General features: G+C 36.9%; 2 protein-coding genes across 2 annotated transcripts; both read right to left on the bottom strand.

Moving 5' to 3' along the window:
• Positions 1–454: 454 nt before the first annotated feature.
• LOC106110163 (ubiquitin carboxyl-terminal hydrolase 8-like) lies at positions 455–11,147 on the bottom strand. The gene is made up of 9 exons (XM_013291883.1): positions 10,986–11,147; positions 9,907–9,999; positions 9,355–9,480; positions 3,756–3,886; positions 3,567–3,666; positions 3,371–3,496; positions 3,056–3,250; positions 2,477–2,820; positions 455–2,016 (listed from the first exon to the last, which is right to left on the bottom strand). The coding sequence occupies exons 2-9, from the start codon at positions 9,976–9,978 to the stop codon at positions 1,914–1,916; spliced, it is 1,197 nt and encodes a 398-aa protein (XP_013147337.1). The 5' UTR covers positions 9,979–9,999; positions 10,986–11,147; the 3' UTR covers positions 455–1,913.
• Positions 10,503–18,932, bottom strand: LOC106110119 (ubiquitin carboxyl-terminal hydrolase 8-like). Its single transcript, XM_013291831.1, has 12 exons — positions 18,676–18,932; positions 18,373–18,603; positions 17,338–17,477; positions 16,635–16,797; positions 14,853–15,009; positions 14,294–14,435; positions 13,386–13,561; positions 12,557–12,676; positions 12,242–12,367; positions 11,548–11,668; positions 10,986–11,158; positions 10,503–10,517 (listed from the first exon to the last, which is right to left on the bottom strand). The coding sequence occupies exons 1-12, from the start codon at positions 18,774–18,776 to the stop codon at positions 10,503–10,505; spliced, it is 1,665 nt and encodes a 554-aa protein (XP_013147285.1). The 5' UTR covers positions 18,777–18,932.
• Positions 18,933–19,184: the final 252 nt, after the last annotated feature.

Below are 19,184 nucleotides of genomic sequence, written 5' to 3'. Positions count from 1 at the left end.
ATAATAGCATAGTATTAAGAAAATATTTTTTTTCAACTAAGACAAGAGCTATCTTACCATTCGCTTGGACACTGACTGATAATTAAATTTACAAATTTTTATATTTACTGGAAGTGTTAAAATCTTAGCATTAACTAATTAAGTTGTTTCAGTATATTTTAGTATGGTAATACCATTCATTATTCAGTCTTTCGTCATCTCAAAGTTCAATCTCGCTAGACTACACATACACAAAATTATCTATACCGAGAACATCCACCGAAATGTACACTGTCTACATTTGTATACATTTAAACTTTGACACTTGTATACAATAAAATATACACATACTAGCTTTCGCCTGCGACTCCGTCCGCTAGGAATTAAAAAAAAAGTAAGTAGCCTATTCCTTCCAGACTATCCTTTACGTCCATGTCATATTTCATCGAGATCCGTTATTCCGTTTTGGCTACAAACTCTAAACAAACATCCATCCATCTAAACTTTCGCATTTATAATATTAGTAAAATTTACGTAACTGTCAGAAACAAACTGATATGTGTTAAGTTATTTTGAAACCGAAGAATATAAATATGGGATCGGACTAGGTATATGAAACACAAAAATATGGTAAGTAATAGCCATCCAAAAGCCTTGAGGATACAATTTCATCAGTGTTGTTATTTTACCACATCCTAGCTCAAGCCTAGAGCTTAGTTGGAATGGTTAAAGGAAATATTAGTAGATTAACAAAAATCTATTGACATTAAAAAAAAAAACTTTATAATTCAAAATCTAAAAGTTTCAGTAAAAATCGACTTTCATTTACTTCTTCTTCTTTTAAATAATAGTGGACATCGTTATGTCGATGATTTTGCCAACGTCAAGATAGATGTCAAACTTGTATGAACTAATTCCATAGATGTATACAAGTGTCCAAAGTTTAGCAAATGTATTATTTATGCAGCTAACTGTACTATATTTCGGTAATGCATACATTAATTAAGTTACAATAGTTGTTTAACAAAAGCATTTTTGTACAGCTCTATATTTTCAGGTATTGTACAACAGGTTTCTTTGTTAAAACAATTTAAAACAAACATTTAAATTTACCTTTTCAAAATAAATTCATTAACCGCCAGCGAAGCTTTAAAAGTCTCAAAAAGCTAATACAAGGTATATAGCCTTAAAGCAAAAACATATAAAAAATAATTATATGAAAAAATTAAATATTCTGTATATATGGGGGGGGAATTGTTTCTTTTTACATTTAATATTTATTCTTGAAATATAGCAAAAAGGTAGAAAGTTTATTACATCATAATAATCAAGACTATAGTAAATAATTTACCGTTTATAGTGGTTTTATAGAATTTTACAAATAATATTTTAAATATACAGTTGTAACCGTGGGATTCTACGGTTGGAATTCAAAGGTTTTTCCTAAATTATCGTCATCTCGTCAATGGAAACCTGTGGCAAAATTTATAACAAACCTTAACTGTAACCTTAGACCTAAGTTAGGTTTAATAATCACAACGAATTAGGTTTACATGAATTACTATGAACATCGCTACTAGACACAAGCTCAAGTCGTGGTAATATACGAAAGCGTATTATTTTTTTTAATGACACTGATTGCAATATTTCATTCAAGAAATTTAAGATCGCAAAACAATTCTGTACTCAGAGATGATTGTTTAACGCTAAGTGGCGAAATAAAATGTGTCCGGGTAGACTCGTCGGCGTGACGTACATACTTGTCGAGCGTGGCATACGCGTGGCGACGTGGCATACGCGCGGGAGTGTAGCGTATGCTTGGGGGCGTGGCATACGCATGCGTGGCGTACGCTTGGAGGCGTGGCATATGCGTGCGTGGCGTACACTTGGGGGCGTGGCATACGCATGCGTGGCGTACACGTGTGGGCGGGGCATCACGAGCGCGCACAGGACGTGTAGAACAGTATGTAGGCGGCGCTGGACTTCACCTCGCTGGCGGGGATCTCCGTCACCACGTGGTCGTCGTATTTATACCATCTGGAATACAAGCCTTATTGGACATTCGATATTGAAGGAAAGAGAACAAGAAAACTACACCAAAATCTACTAAGATTATTAATCTTTAGGAGCCAATTCCTACAACTGTGGTAAATACAATAGACCAGATGTTCCCGTGAAATAATAAAAACTTTATTGTAATGTTACATTCCATTGCAAATGTCATTAGATAGCCTACTATCATTACTATGCCAATCTTACTTGATGCTATTGGTTTGGAGTTTTTGTCCTTTTCTCGCATGGTCATTTTTTCAATTTATTCAGTTCCTAAATTAAATAACGTGCATGTCGTATGTTGAGCTTTTTATTAAAGAAATAATTATTTAAATATATGGTGTGATTGCTGACAAGAAGTGTGGGTTAGAAAGAGAGAGGGGGGGAGAGAGAGAGAGAGAGAGAGTGAGAGAGGGAGAGAGAGAGAGAGAGAGAGTGTACTGACTTCCCGTAGACGCTGCTCTTGCAGTAGGCGGTGTAGTGGCCGCCCTCCATGGAGCCGTAGTGGTTGGAGACGGCGTAGAGGTTGTACATGGGGTTGCCGGGGCAGTGCAGCGAGAACTGGCTCATGTCCAGCTCCTCCAGCGGGAAGTCGATGTAGGTCTGCTTCTTGCGGTACGTGTTGCTCATATACTCCTTGGGGTCCACGTAGAACCGCTTGAAATGGATCACCAGGACCGGGGGCAGCCGGGAGATGTCCAGCTTCTTCACCGCGTCTCGTTTCTCCTTGCATTTGGGGCAGTTCCAGCCGGGTATCGTCTCGTCTTTGAGGTAAAGGTTTAAGCAGTCCTGTAAACAAACAATGTTAAAAACATTGTGTGTGACTGTGAGTAACTCTCGCCCACTAAGTCGGTTTATTTAGTGAATGCGTGTGTGTTGTGTGTGTTACGAGTGCGTGTTGGGTGTTTGCTGTGTGTGTTGCGTGTTACGTGTGCTACTTGTGTGCGCTGCGTGTGTGTTGCTTATGTGTTGCGTGTGTCGCGTGTGCGTTGTGTGCGTTGCGTATGTTGCGTGTGTGGTGTACCTGCAGCGTGCAGCGCGCGGCGGCGGCGGGCAGCTCCAGCGAGAGGTTGGAGAAGGAGTCGTACGTGGCGGAGCGCTCCGCGCAGCGCACGCAGCGCACCGTGGAGCGGATCTGTCCGTAGAACAGCCGCAGCACGAGGCTCTCCTTGCAGCGCGTGTACTCGTGCCACGCGCGCTCCGCCGCCGGCAGCCCCTCCTGCACACACACACATTCATACTGCATCCGACTCGAAGGACCAATTACATTTAACGACATAAAAAGTGGAATATAGAACAAAAACATAAATTCCGCCAGCTGTTATAGGGTGGGGCATACCTTTTGCGGCGGTTTGATGGCGAACTGCAGATCAAGGTGCAGCCAATCCATGAGGATGGTGAGGAACTCGTGGGAGTCCTGTTGCTCGCCGCCGCGGAACGCGCGCTGGTGTTTACCCACCTCATTCTGTAAGATACACAAATTAGCCGCGTGTTTTCAAAACATTCATCCATATTTATATCTATATGAATGTTACCCTAAGGTCCTTTGTAGCGATGAAACGGTACTGTCCGGACCACAGCGCTCGCACCACCGCCGCCAGTTCCTCCGCGATCGCACCGCGTGTGCTGTGCGACCTACATTACATTTTAACAATAAATTTCCCGACTTGAAGCTAGTAAATTATTGTCAGAATAATTAAAAGTAAAATCACGCCATATCTCACCTATTGACATGTTCAAGGTACTGTCCGTTACAGAAGTAAGTGACGAGTATCGCGGTGTTGTTGAGACACTGGATGATGGAGTTCATATAACATGTGTTGCCCAAGTTCTTCAGACCCGTGAGGCCGCGACCCTGAGTTGTACACAATAATTTTATACCTATAAATACTGGCCCCAATTATTAGTGTCCACTGAGTATTTAATCAAAAGACTTTTATTAATAAACTCGATTGACTGATTGACATAAATAAAAATCGATTGTCTCTTCAAAATCGGTTATTTTTTAAATATCGCTGTGCCTTTTTTCATTTAAAAATTGAATTAAAATAACTAACTTAAAAAAAAAACCCTCTGAAATATGAATAAAGATGGAATACGATAGTTATGTCAACAAATATTATTTATTCAACAAGCCTATCTCCGGAGTACTTACACATAAAAACCTTAAGTAGAGCAATATTATCATGTAATTAATTAATTAATTTATCTGAGATTAGAAGTGTACGTAATGGGCTTTGTTCGGATGCATCTATTTATAGATAATACTTATATAATATCATTTAAACCCGTTTTACAATACTAAAACAGTACGAAAAGAACCTTGTGGCATTTTACAGGGGGCGTTAATGTCAAAATTATGACATGACCTTCGGATCTGATACTATAGACCTACAAGTATATTAAGACATTTTTGTAACAGATCTGCTAGATTTTGGAGTTACCAGTAAGCAAAAAGTACATCATTTGTAATTCTTCCACGTTGAATACAAAACCAAACTACATGCATACTGTTTTTTTTCGAAATTATGAAAATGTCGAAACCCATGCAGTTACCTCCCCTATTGTTGAAAATATAACGCTGGTTAAATGACATTGTTTGTTCACAAAATTGTCGGATGCCATACGATTCTCGTAGACCTGTATCCATGACGGTCATCTGATAACCGTGACAGTTCATTGCTGTAAGATATCTTTGTCTTTATTTATTCAAAGGAGAATGATAGAGAGGTCAATATGTTGCTGTTTTGATAATGGGAGGAGAAACATACCCGTTTGAAGAGCCACACGATGTGATTATGGGAGTACTTGAGCCTCACTTTCACCTTCAGCACCATATTAGCTGTATCCAGTGGGATACATCGTTGCTCGTAGCGGAGAATTTTGATGGTTACTATTGCCGTTTTTCAAAGGTGCTTTTTATTGCGTTTTTGTATAGTAGTTTAATAAATTAATTGATGATTTCTAATTATGTTTGTTTATTGTTAAGTGCGTTAATTTTGTAACTTTAATATTATTTAGGTTGCTTGTTGAGCTACACTTCTATATATGCTGCTTAAAATTCCTATAAATTTCTTCACGGAAAAAAATATTGTAATGCTTTTTGTAAGCTTTTTAAAAGCTTTGAACTCTAATTTTCACTTCAGCACAATCGAGTACGATAGTAAAAATTTTCCACAAATTCGTTTGCAAACACGAATTAAACAATTAGAATAAAATAACGCGGTCTCAAGGTCGTTGTAAATCACATCAAACCCAATGAATTTCCCTGTATTTAGACAGGGGAAAGACCAACACGAGTAAGACGATCAAATACAACATAAATACTGTTGATATAATTGACGCGATCATTTGTTTTTTTTATTTTTTTCCACTGTTGACACAGGCTATGCGTCCAGCCACGACGATACAACTGAAGGTTCTATGTCCGTCCGAAAGGGAGGTAAGGGTGTTGGGTTGGGGGTGGCATTAGGGTGAATACGTGTACACGCGATATTTTTCAAGTGCCATTATTGTTTGCATGTCGACGTGGAATATAAGTAGAATTTTTTGCTACTGCAAATTTCAAGTTGCTAGTTATTTTACGTCTACGTTGCAATTTTTTAGTTTATTTTCAAGAAATCTTGTATTTAAAGCCTTGTTAGAGTAATTGTGATTTTTACGATATAGTGGATACGTTTAAAGACTTCTACGATATTCTATTTTCCGTTTTCTGTCAACGTTACTCCACTATTTTCCCATCTAAATAAGATTGGTCCTTCTAGCAGTATATTTGGCTTTACTTTGGCCCTTTTAAAGTCAGGCAGTCTTCATAAGACCATTTGTTTTCATACGATTTATACAATGATTAAATTTACCTTGCACGCCTTTATCTATCCTAAAAAGGAACCCTATTTTAATTGTATTTAAGCTCAATTTTGTTTGCGATATCTGCTCTACGCTCTGGTTTGTATGAAACCGTATACGATGGTCACTTTACCAGGAGTCTATACAGCTTTTTTTTACTTGTTACGATATCGTTTGATTGATGACTTCTCTTAACCGACGTTAACAACGTATTTCGCAGCCTTGAGACTTTACCCTTTCGAGTATTTGTTTATTTGCTATATATAGCTTGACGTTAAGATTATTGGCTTTATGTATGTACAATACAGTATAAAAAACTGTTATCGTTTTATTTTTCTATCCTGATATAAAGAGGATAGATTTGTATTTATGTATGTATTAAAATCAAAAACTACTGGGCCGATTTCGAAGATTCTTTCACCATTAAAAGCTACGTTATCACTGAGTAACACAGGCTGTATATTTATCATTTTTAAATTTCACGCGGGCGAAGTCGCTAGCAACAGCTAGTAATTAGTGAAAAAATAAACTAATTTTAGAACTTGATGTGCTAATTTTGTTCATATTTGCATGTTTTGTCTAAACCAGAATGGTTTCTTTAAACGTCAAAGGTTATACAATCTTTACGAACACTAGACAGGGCGCGGCGATGATATCGGATTGTTTCCCCTGACAACAAGGGACGGAATCGGTCAGACGGAGTCAAAATGTCGCACCCATATGTACTAAAATACGAATTATTACTAATAGAGTAAGAAATGGGTAAAGAAAGACTAGTTTCGTCTGGTAATTTGGATTATTCCTAACCGTCACCCCGCTCTGACCCCACGTGGAGACAGATGAGAATAAAAAGTTTCATCCGTCTCACCTTTTGCGACGAGGGGACGGTTTGAACTTATTTTATATCTTAACGGTTCCATCTTCCACCTTATTGGTGATAGTTTGACCAAAAGGTGGGACGGATGAAACTTTTTACTCTTACGTGGGGACAGAACGGGGTGACAGTTGGGAATAATCCGGTAATTTTTATGCCGTCTTATGTGTAATTAAAAATAAGTAAAAGCTTATCTTCCTCAGTGATAACGTAGCTTTTTAATGGTGAAATTTTTTTTAAATCGGTCCTGTAGTTTTTGAATGATTTTAATACATGCAAAAATCCTAAAATACAAACCTTTCGTCTTTATAATATAAGTATAGATGACTGGAATGCTAAAAAAGCAGTGTAATAAGTGACACGGGCGTTGCCAATGATAGCAGGGAGAGTGGGGGGTTTGTAACGCCGTAGTAATAATGTTTCTTTAATTAACGCTATTTTGAAACAACTGCGAAAATATAAAATTAATCAGGTATCAAGTCCATTCGCTAATGGTCAAGTTGCCAAGACTAAGTAGAGGTCAAGAAAGCTTGATAGATGTAGAATAGATCCCACAGCCTTGGGCTTCTGACCTTTACACCATTGCGTGTCCAGACACATCAAGTAACACTTATTTAGATGCTAAAATTTATTTACATTGAGTTTTGATATATTTTAATGAAATAACATTAAAAATAATTAAGTTATTATACATTTTAGTTACATGTCAAAAATGTTTTATTAGATATAATTTTTTGAGGCAGGTTTTAATGAATTTTAGGGAAAATTTTGATTTGTCTATATTTCAAACATCTTATTACAGGTTTTATTTCAGAATATGTAACAAAATAGTGTTTAAAACATTTATTTCTTAAAATGTATCCATATATATTCGAATACAAGTCAAGAAAATGCTAAATAACCGAGTTTGCGTGCTAGAAAACATTTCAAGGTGTTTTTTATGCGTCGTTTATTTCTTGAGTTCGGACCTAATCCTATAAGCTTGTACTAGATAAGTTTTATATAGCTTTTATTAAGAATAATGTGAAAAAATCGCCACTTCTTTTTACTTTTACAGTGGTAGTGCCCGCTTTAACATCTTAGCACGAATGGGCCGGCACGCCCGGTGTAATACCACGACCACACAGAAGACAGGCGTGAAGTGGAAGCAATTCCGTGTTTCGTCTGATGAGTGTGGTGCCGGAGGCCTAATTTAAGTCCCTTTCTCTTTATCACCCTTTTCTTATAAGGAGAGGATGGGAAGGGGAAGTGGATTTGACGATGGAGGAGATGCATAGGAAGGGGAAATATCCTCTTTATGTGCGTCTCCTCCTCCGTCGTATAAGGGTAGGCAACGCATCTGCAATTGCGGATGTCTATGGGCAGCGGTCGCTTCGCCATTTTGGCGGATTCAAGTGGCCGCTTGCTCGTTTGCCACCTTATGTTATAAAAAAAAAAACTTGTGGAAAGCGTTATGAAATATTTATATCTATTTTGTCAGTTCTGTTCTGTTTGTAAATATATTTATTTATATATTGTGGTATATTTACTATATAAAAGTTCATTATTTCCCGCGCAAGTAATGTCATTACACTGTCCGCTGTCGCTACGTGTCACGTGACATTGCACGCGGTCATATCGATTTTTACTAATTGGTACAGACAGCAAAACAAGACTGTCTCTAATGATTCTTACTTTCTATTATTTTAGTAAAAAAATAGACTTCGTAAAATCGTTTTGATTTCATTTTTAATTTTAAATGCATCAGTATCGGTTTTAATTTTTTTTTTGTAGTTAATCCATTACATGTTGACGATTTACAGTTTAATTATGACCTTTTTAATGTAATTACGATATTTTTATTTAAGTAGAAAATACTAATTTCAACTCAGAATTTCATAACTTTAAACATTTATTAAAAAAATCGATCGAATTGACTTTTTTTGAAGTCGGTTAATGTTTTTTAAGTTTCTGCCCTTCAACCGAATTACAGTTTAAAACAAAATTGGACATATAAATGAGATTAGATTCACGTGTGGCAAAGTGTGTCAAAAAGCGTGCTCGAAGTCTTCATGACCCGAATGCCACGTGTGATAGCACTCTGCATGACTCTGGCTTCGTAACACGTGTCAATATAACCTGTCTATATTTAGTGAAAACCCAAAATACACGTAGAAACTAGTACTTATGTCGAATTCAAAGTATCACAATAGCTTCTGCCCACGAATTTGTCCGGAATTATATAAAAACAAAATATGTAGCCTATAAATTCTTCAAATTTTCAGTTCCGTAGATACGTAGAATCTATACCAATGTTATAAAGAGGAAAGATTTGTATTTTTGTATGTATTGAAATATCACAAAAACGACTGAGCCGATTTGAAAAAGGCTTGTACTACTAAAAATCATGTCATCACTGGGAAACATAGACTAGTTTTCATACTATTTTTTTACACGGACGAAGCCGTAAACAAAAGTAAGTATCAGATATAATCGTTCAAAGTCGAAATCTATCTTTTTTAATCCAGAAAAGTCATTCAAAATGAAACCTTACAGCGTATATTTAAAGTATAACCGATTAGAAGAGTTTGTGTTAGGGGTACAGAGTGTCAGTATATACTCACGACGCCGCCCCACACGGGCTGGAAGTCCCTGTGCTGCATGTCGCTGGAGGGCGCCACCTTGTGCGGCTTCGTGCTGCGGTCGAACGCCGGCGCCGGCACCTCCTCCTCTTCCTCCTCGGACGCCTGCTGCTCACCGACAATTACACATTTGTACACACTTGTACACACTTGTGATTAAATATGTACACACTTGTGATTGTAAGTGTACACACTTGTGATTGTAAGTGTACACATTTGTGATTGTAAGTGTACACAATTGTGATTGTAAGTGTACACACTTGTGATAGTAACTGCACATACTTGATTGTAATTGTACACACTTTTGATTACAAATATACTCACTTGTGATTGTAAATGTACACACTCGATTGTAATTGTTACACACTTGTGATTTCAAAAGTACACACTTATGATTGTAAATGAGTGCATTACTGATTGCAATTGTATACATTAATAGTCATAAGTGTACACAATCATGAACACATATATTTGGATTCACAAAATCAAATTAAGCGAGTAATTCTAAAAATACTAAAAAAATGAAACACACACCTTAGGTATATTGGGCGAGGAGTGTGAGCGGTTCATCCCCGGCACGTCGGCGGACTCCTCCGGGGGCTCCATGAACGTGTCCCCGTCGTCGTCCTGACAGAACACTGATTACTCTAACTATGTCATATAATTTTTGTGTCAGTATTTATAATAGACATATTACGTGAAGATCTTCTTATAACCAATTTCTGTTTTCTACTTAAATGCTTTTATCTTCTATTTTACATATGATTAACGGATCTTACTAAGTTATTGGACTCCGCAGCCGGTGGGTGCGTTGTTTTATATAATACTAGCTTTCGCCCGCGGCTCCGTTCGCGTGGAGTTAAAAACAAAAGTAGGTAACATATGTGTTCTTCCAGGCTATCCTTTAGAACTATGCCAAATTCCATCGAGATCCTTTTAGCCGTTTAAGCAACAAACTTTAACAAACATTCATCCATCTAAACTCTCGCATTTATAATATTTGTTAGAAGTTAGATTTTTAATTTTATTTTTAAAATAAAGTAAAATATACTATGAATGTTTGTCAGAGTGTATAGCCAAAACTGCTAATAGGCAATGTGCATATGACGCCAAATTGGACCAAACTTTTTTTAGCATCCTTGTTGCTATAAAAACGTACTTGCAAATATTTTTTTAATATAATGTGATTTAGTGGCGAAATTTAATCATTAAAAAGTGTCTTTTTTCAAATTCCCTCGCTAAGTTCTAAAACGCACACTATTGGTCGAAGTAAGTGGCTTATCTAATATGGCGTCGCTGTGTTGACAATACACAGTTCATTTACGTTAGTTTATATAGAAATACACTCTTGAAGTATTTTACTGTAGACACGATATCAAAACTAACTTTAAAGTAAAAAACAAATGAAAAAAATCATTAACTACCACTTATTTGTACCAGGAATAATAAAAATGAATCGATTTTTGGTTTTTTAACCTTGAGAAGCAATGAGATACTGTGTTGTTTTTTAACATCGAAGTGACATGTTTGAAAGAACACATATTCTATTTACCTTTTTCAAATCCACGCGGATGAATTCGCAGTCGTAGTGATATTATGAAGTATGTGAGTACCTGTGGCTTCCTTCGTGTTCGTGCTTCGGTTAATTTCCGCTTCCTCTCCGCCTCCAGCAGCTCCCTGCGGCGGTCGAGGTGGTGCCGCGCCGCGCGCACCTCCGCGATGCGCGCACGCCGCGCGCTCAGCTCCCGCAGCGCCGCCGCGCTCGCCTCCTGCCGCGCCGCCGCCGCTACCATACAAATTACATATATCAGGCGTTGGATTAAAAAAATAAAGAAAAAAGTAGCCTATAACATTCTCCAATATATCAGCTATCTGTAGTCGAAGTTTCACCAAAATCGGTCCTTCATTATCGGAGGAGAAGACACACATAAAGAGGACATTTCCTCTTCCTATGCTTCTCCACCGTCAAATCCACTTTTCCTTCCCATCCTTTCCTTTTAAGAAAAAGGTGGAAAGGAAAAGAGAATAAAACTAAGGCTCCGGCACCACACTCATCAGACTGTACGCGGAATTGCTTCCACTTCCCGCCTGTTTTCTGTGTGGTCGTGGTATTACTGGGGGCTTTTTAAGAAAAGGGTGGAAAGGGAAAGAGAGTAAAATAAGGCATGTGAGTACCGTGCGCGTCTGCGTCGCTGGCGGCGCTGGGCGCGCGCGCGCTGTCGGCCAGGCGCTCCTCCTCGCGCTCGCGCCGCTGGTACTCCTCCAGCTGCTCGCGCAGCCGCTGGTTCTCCTGCTCCTGTGCCGCACAAGTATTACATTCATTCATACTGAAACTGTTTTATGAACATTATTTATTTTATTAAAACAAATTTCATCATTAAAAAGTGTCTTTTTTTATAAAAATTCCTCGCCAATTTTTTTAATTTTGATAACTCGGGTAACCAAGTGTTAAGAATGAATGTGTTTGGCTACAAAGGAAGAGGAAAAGCGAAGAAAGTATGGATGGATTGTGTGAAAGAGGATATGCTTAAGGAAGAAGTGGATTCAGATATGGCGGCTGATAGAGATGTATGGAAGAGCACATACTGTGCCGACCCTCCGTAAGGGATAAGGGCAAATGGATGAACTCTGAGAACCAATCAAATACTGTCTTGTTGTTTGACGACGTCACAACACTTCGGGCGTTTTAGTCGCACGAATATTATTGTGATTTTATTCAAATGTTTAGCTCAAGAGTTAATTTTTTCCGGTTATCTTATTATACGTAAAAACGTTAAAAAACAAAAAAAAACCCTACTATCATTAACTAATGGTATAAATCATTAAACAGTTGTCTGGAAATGGTAAGCTTTGTAAAGAGGATAGTTACCATATCGAACTGCTTGTTCTCCAGCTGCATGAGGAGCGAGGAGATCTCCTGCTGGCGCAGCTGGTACATGGCGCGCAGGTCCTCGCGCTGAGCCGCCTCCCGCTGCTCGCGCACCTTCTCCCAGTCCTGGACAGAACAGAACAGCACTTCATTAGTATACTTTTCTTTTTACGGAAAACATTGTGATGCCTGAATTCAAAGATATATGTGAAGTCTACTAAGGGTAGGTTTCAAGCCCCTCAGTGTGGAAGTATAGTGAGCTGATGATGATGATGAAGAATACAAGGTCCAGTAACGTGAGCAGTGTCCAGGTACCTGTTCAGCCTCGATCCTCTGCATCTCGAGGGTGAGCGAGGTGTCGGCGATGCGCTGCTGCTCCTCCAGGATGAGCTGCATGCTGCGCGCGCGCTCCTCGTACAGCTGCACCGCCGCCATCTGCAAATATTACAGTTAAATCTCCTTTTCGAAAGTCTGTAAAACACTCGTCTCTAAAAGATGCAAACTTAGTAATATTTTGCATAATTCCAACATTAAAACGTCAGTAATAATTACCACAGTCGAATACCAGTCCAGTCTTAGAACGTTACTGTCAAAGAAGTACAAAACGTCACGACATTTAACCTATCTAGTGGAATATAAGGGTCATTACCAAAATAGTCAACAAAAAGACTACAGTAAAAATCCTTAACACTTTATAAGCTACAGACTAGCTTGTTTGTTTAAGAGACTAACATGTTTTGTCACTAAACTTTGTGCGTTTGTCATTACTAAAATATCGTTTATTTATCTATACTATTATAATAAAACATAAACACACACTTCTTTGTTGCCTAAGATGTCAGCAATTATTGCATATTTTAAAATAATTCTTTTTTTTTTAATAAAAAGTCCTACACTTACTTCACGCTTTAGGCTATATATTTTCACGCTATTATATTTAGTTGGTAAATAAATTGGATAAAAACCCTAATGTGGGAAAGAGACCATAAGTTGCTGCCAACATCAAGGAAGCAAGGTTGTCATGTCATGTTATTTTGACATTTGTAATTGATAATTTGACAAATGTAAAAATAAAATTTCATAATTTCATGCGAATGAAGTCGCACGGGAGCAGCTAGTATTTATGAAAAATTAAAGTAATTACTTTACTACTCCTATCAACGACGGGCTCGCCGGGCTTGGGGCGCGGCGCGGCGTGCTGCGGGGCGTGCTGTGCGGCGTGCTGTGCGGGGTGCTGCGGCGCGAGCTGCGGGGGCGAGGGCTGCTGCGCCGGGGGGGACGGGGGGATCACGTCAGACCAGTTGGGGTACTCTATCTCACCTATAACACACATACAACATCACTATACTACCTCTCGGGCGCCCTTGAATCGGAATGCTAAACGCGTATTGAGTGACAGCCCAAGCCGAGGTCCCCTCTCGGGGGCCCTTGTGCCTAGTCACTCCATGGAGCGTTCACCGAAGCGATCTAAGAGCTCGGTGGCCTCCCAATCCGGTAATAATAACGAAGTAACGGTTCGTGCCGAGGCTCCTGAGGGAGCCATCGAGCTCAGTTACTCATAAAGGAGGTTTAGGCTAAGCGCCATCTGCGCTCGGCCACCTCAAACCCGGTGAATCTGTAAATGCCTCTTCAAGGCAAACAGTGGCCATTCAGTCACAAAAAAAAAAACACTATACTACCCCACTGAGGGACTTGGAGCCTACCCTAAGGGTGACTAGATCTTAGTCAACCACGCTGGACTGCGAGTTGACTTCACACATATGTGCAGCAAGCATCACGATGTGTTTCTTTACCCTAAGAACGTCCGGTTAATTATCTAAATATGAAATTCGGACCGAAAATCACATTGGTTCAGCGGAATTCAAACCCAGGACCTGGTTATTATAAGACAGATGCTCAAACCCCTGAGCCACCGACGCACTTTACAAAATAATGCAGTTCTTTCTCTCTCCTACAAGGTTGCTATTTTTAAGTGGTGTTGAAACTTCAAGACGATTTGTTATTTTACCTGATGTGGTCAACAATGGTAGAGAACTAAACTGTAATACTTACCTAACATATCATCAAGCATGCTATTCTGACTGGGAGGAACAGCGAGGTGGTTGGTAGTGAATGCCGGGTACTTGAGCAGCCAGTCTTCATATCCTCCGAGCAGTGCCAGCGGCTGGCGAGCGTACTGGACTTTTATGTCCCACTGGAATTAACAAAGTTGTAAGTATGCAGCAGGCAAAAGGTTAACAAATGCTTGACATGAAAAAAAAATCGTTTTACTAATATTTTAACGAGAAAATATGAAATAACTCAAAAGCAACTGAGCCAATTTCAAAATTCTTACACCATTAAAAAGCTATGCTATCACTTAGAAACATAGGGCATATTTTTTTTCTACTTTTTTTTTTTAATTCCACGCGATAAAAGTCGCGAACAAGAAATAATTTTATATATATTGTATTGTCATATCTGAAGAGTTTTTAATTAAGAAAATGAAAATAATTTATTAATTTTACTACTAAATATTTAGTACATGTTTTCACTATACTAAAATGATGCAATCTTAATTAGATAATTTAAAATTAATTAAAAGTCATAACAAATTCTGCTTAAAGCATACCTTTAGTAGTATAGTCTTGAGGAGATGCAATGTCTTCCCAGGTATGACAGCCGTGCTGCTCCAGTCCAGCATCACGATGAGCTCCATGGCGGCGCGCTCCGACCACACCGCACGGGACGATGACGGCAAATTCTGTTCTAGAACATTCGCTGATTGCCTGCAACAATCGTCATAATATAACTACAATGCCAACAAGATTACTGCAAAGAATCAAAACAGCAGGAATGAAAGAAAATGAAAAAAAAAACAATCACAACAAATTAAAAACATATTCCTAGTCTCTTGCATGAAACAGAAGTCATTCAGTCATTCATTCAATTTTATCTTATTGGTTAGTTTTTGAGATTTCCATTAGAGATGTGTCATATCTGTTTTTTTTTAAATCGTACCTGAATCAGATTTCGATTTTCAATATCAGATATCAAAACTATATACTATAATATATAGATATTTTTGGCTCGCATAACCATTTTAGAATCATAAATCATAACACGGTTGAAATGAATCATTAACTTCCACTAATATATTTAATTTATTGTAATGAACACTAATATAATTTTTTCTGTTATTATTTTAAATTGGAACTATTAATTACAAAGCCTATTAAATTAGAACAAATTAAAGGGTCTTCAAAAATCGTATTTCTAAATTTTTAAAACGCATAGAAAATTAAGGCAAACTTTCTACCGCAATTACACATTTCGAAACAATTTAACTAAAACGATGCGACGAGGTCGACTTCAAGGTTAAATAAAAAAAATTTAAATTTATTTGAAACTAAGCTTTATTAGTCCATGACAAAAATACCGTGTTTAAATCTGCTAGGTAAGATATCAGAAAACTATATTGATAATATACGATATTTTACAGTTATTTGAAACTAAACTTTATTCGTACAACAATAGTATTTACAATAGTCTATAACAAAAATACCGTGTTTACATGATATCCTACATTTATTTGACACTAAGCTTTATTCGTATAGTAATAGACGTTAAAATAGTCCATGACAAAAATATCGTGTTTAAATCTTTTACTAAATATCAGATTTTTTGAATTGCGACGGATATACCTTACCGCTCTAATGCAATATATGTCTGTCTCATGCGATTTGGCGATTTGTCGTACAGATGATGCCGATGCGTGTCGTACCGCGTAGGTAGAAATATATAGTTATTGAAAATATATAGTTATGGGACAAGCCCGTATACGATTTTCAGATATTGATTTAATATATAGTTTTTGAAACTATATATGATTTGTATCGCCCACCTCTAATTTCCATTATTATTTATAACTAGCCCGCGCCAATCCGCGCGTATAAAAAAAAATTTACATAATAACATCCATCCATCTAAACGCATTTATAATAGTATGATGCACAGAAGTGACAGATTGGTCTTGTGAAGAGATAAATAATAAAAACAAGCAACAAAACATTTCATATTATAAATGCAAGTCACTTCATATGATAGTGAAGTGAATAAGATAAAAAATCTTCTGCAATATAAAACTTGACATATTCATTGAGTTACTTAAACAAAGGCAATTATTACATACTAGCTATTGCTCGCGATTTCGCCGACGTGAAATTAAAAAATAATAAAAAATATAGCCTATGTTACTCACTGACAAATTACCTTTCTAACAGTGAAAGAATTTTGAAATAGGCACAGTATTTTTTGAGTTATTACAAAACATACAAAAATACAAATCTTACCTCTTTCTAAAATAAAGTATAGAAATATAGATTTAAAATAATATGAGTGAAATATATCGTACCCTGGTGAAATACATTCTTCAGGTATACTGATACAGGCGGGGTAATTTATGTGAGATTCCAAATAGTCCTTCCCCGGACGAGCATCAAGGATCATTACTTTCAATTTCCCACTCTTGAGAATTGAATACAACTGTTCACTCTTAATTGTTACTTCATCTGGACCTAAAAGAACAAATTTACATAAAACTTATACTCAAGAGAATAGGTGTCCACTAAAATTAAGTAATTCTGTAACAGGTGACATAATTGCTTTTATAACATAAGGTGGCAAAGCAAGAGACCGCCTGAATCCGCTAAAATGGCGAGATGACCAATGCCCATAGACATTCAAAATAGCAAATGCAGCCTTAATCTATGGCGGAGGAAATGCACATAGATATTTCTCCTCCCTATGCGACTCCTCCACCGTCAAGCCCACATTCGCTCCCTATCCTTTTCTTATAAAAAAGAGGAGTTGAAGGAAAAGGGACTATAGTTGGACCTACAGCACCGCACTCATCAGACGAAACGCGGAATTGCTTCCATTTCACGCCTGTCTTTTGTGTGGTCGTGATATTTCACCGGGCAAGCCGGCACATGGGTATGAAGATGTTAAAGCAAGCTCTACCACTGTCAAAAACATCAAAACATTGACTAAAGCTGGTTTTGGAATCTTTGTGTCTCCACTGTAATAAGGATGAAATTAAAAAAATATATAGAAACCTGGTACTCCTAAAGGTTGTGGTTGCTCGTGTACTGGGATGGCTTCAATTGCTTTCTTCCTATTCTCGTCAATCATCTGCTTAACAAGTTCATTCTCTTTTATATCATGCAATCGTTTTGCTTTCTGTTCCTTTGCATATCTGGAAATCAAAAAGAATTTGTACTTCCATTTATAAGGCATTTCTAATCTTCATATACTAAACTGACTGCAGCATAAGTGTGTGATTTTCTTATTATCTCTTAAAATCACTTAGCAAAACACAAAAATGATATTTAAGGCCTGTCCCACCACTGGCTGATAGAGGCTCAGATAGCTTAAAAATGGTGTCACTGTCAGACAAGGCAACAAAATCCGAAATTTCCATCACTTATTTTACATGTTCAATTGTTATCATATTTACACTTTGGTGGGACAGGCCCATAAACATGTATAAAACAGCATTTTATTGGTAAAGATTAAACTCCAAATTCAATTAAAAACTTTGACTTCTGTCAGGTTAGTATTGCTTTTAAAGTGAAGTGCTTAATATATCTTTCAGTATTTCTTCGGTGGTTATTTTTATATATTTATGGCGTTCAGTTGGTGGAACTTTGTAATGTAACTTATGAAGAATTGAGATACACTTTTATGTCTTCTCGTGCTTACAAACAACTTAACAATGCAAATTTAAAAATATACCAGTTACATTGTTTTATTTAATTATAAAACATTCTGTTTAATATAGCTTAAGCTAAGCAAGTACTAAAACTAATTGGATATTCATGTGCTCATTTTTGAAGTATGATATTTGGTACAAATTTCAAATCTGCGAGAAATTTATTTAATTCAAAGATTCTATAAAGGAATGGTCACATATCACATAACATGGCATTATGAAAACTTAGATTTTAAAAATCAGTTTGATACATTTAATAATATAAACATTTAGGATATTGACAGTATTGTAATTTATTTTATTTTCAAACAAGAGATATGCATATAAGAATAAATTACAGAAAATATAGCATTATAATAAATACAGATACATGACATACCTATCAATAAGGCTGTTCTTTAACATTTCAGCTGCATCAATAGCCTTATTGGGATTTTTTGTTCCTAGCATGTTGTTGTAGTAAGTTTTATCTTTAATGTACTCCTTGTCCTTGCTGAGGAACGCCACAACGCGGAGATATTTCATATAGTAAACGTAAGAGTTTTCCTCATCGCCTCTGTCGCGCTCCTGTTCAGCTTTCTCAAACAATTTCTGAGCAGTTTTACATAACCTGTAATAATTATTATCTTGTATTGATTTATAGTACAAGTAAACTATAATTTATATTTCATTATTTACTTACAAATGAGCTCTTTTCGATTTTAAATCCGGAACATTGTGTAATTTGTCTAAATCTTCGATACATTTGCCAAGATGAAGCTGCAAGCGACGCGTCTCCGTCATCTTGATAATTTTGTGTTTTCGTGAAGAAATCACTGTCGTTTGCACAGTAATATAAATAAAATATCTGTTCACTACATTTGTTGTAATTAATGATGAATTAGTTATTATTACATTAAACGAAACAAAAAATCTATGAATACAAATATCCAAGTTCGAAACGTCACAATTTCATTCAGCTGTCAATCAATTATTCATTCGGTCAATCAGATTTTTTAATTCATTGATATGGATACGGAAAAATTGAACGTACTCAATTAACTCTTTGGCAAATAGTGTACAGTTTCTGCAATACAACAATGCAAAGGAAGATTACATTTTCATTTAAATTAAATGATTTTTTTTAATACCTCCTTCCTTTCTTCTTGAAAATTGTTTTTCTCTCTTTAAAAAGTAAATTGACAATTTGAC

This window comes from Papilio polytes, unplaced genomic scaffold (assembly GCF_000836215.1).
Source record: "Papilio polytes unplaced genomic scaffold, Ppol_1.0 DF820844.1, whole genome shotgun sequence".
Lineage (NCBI taxonomy): Eukaryota > Metazoa > Arthropoda > Insecta > Lepidoptera > Papilionidae > Papilio > Papilio polytes.
This window is presented reverse-complemented; position numbering and strand designations above follow the sequence as displayed.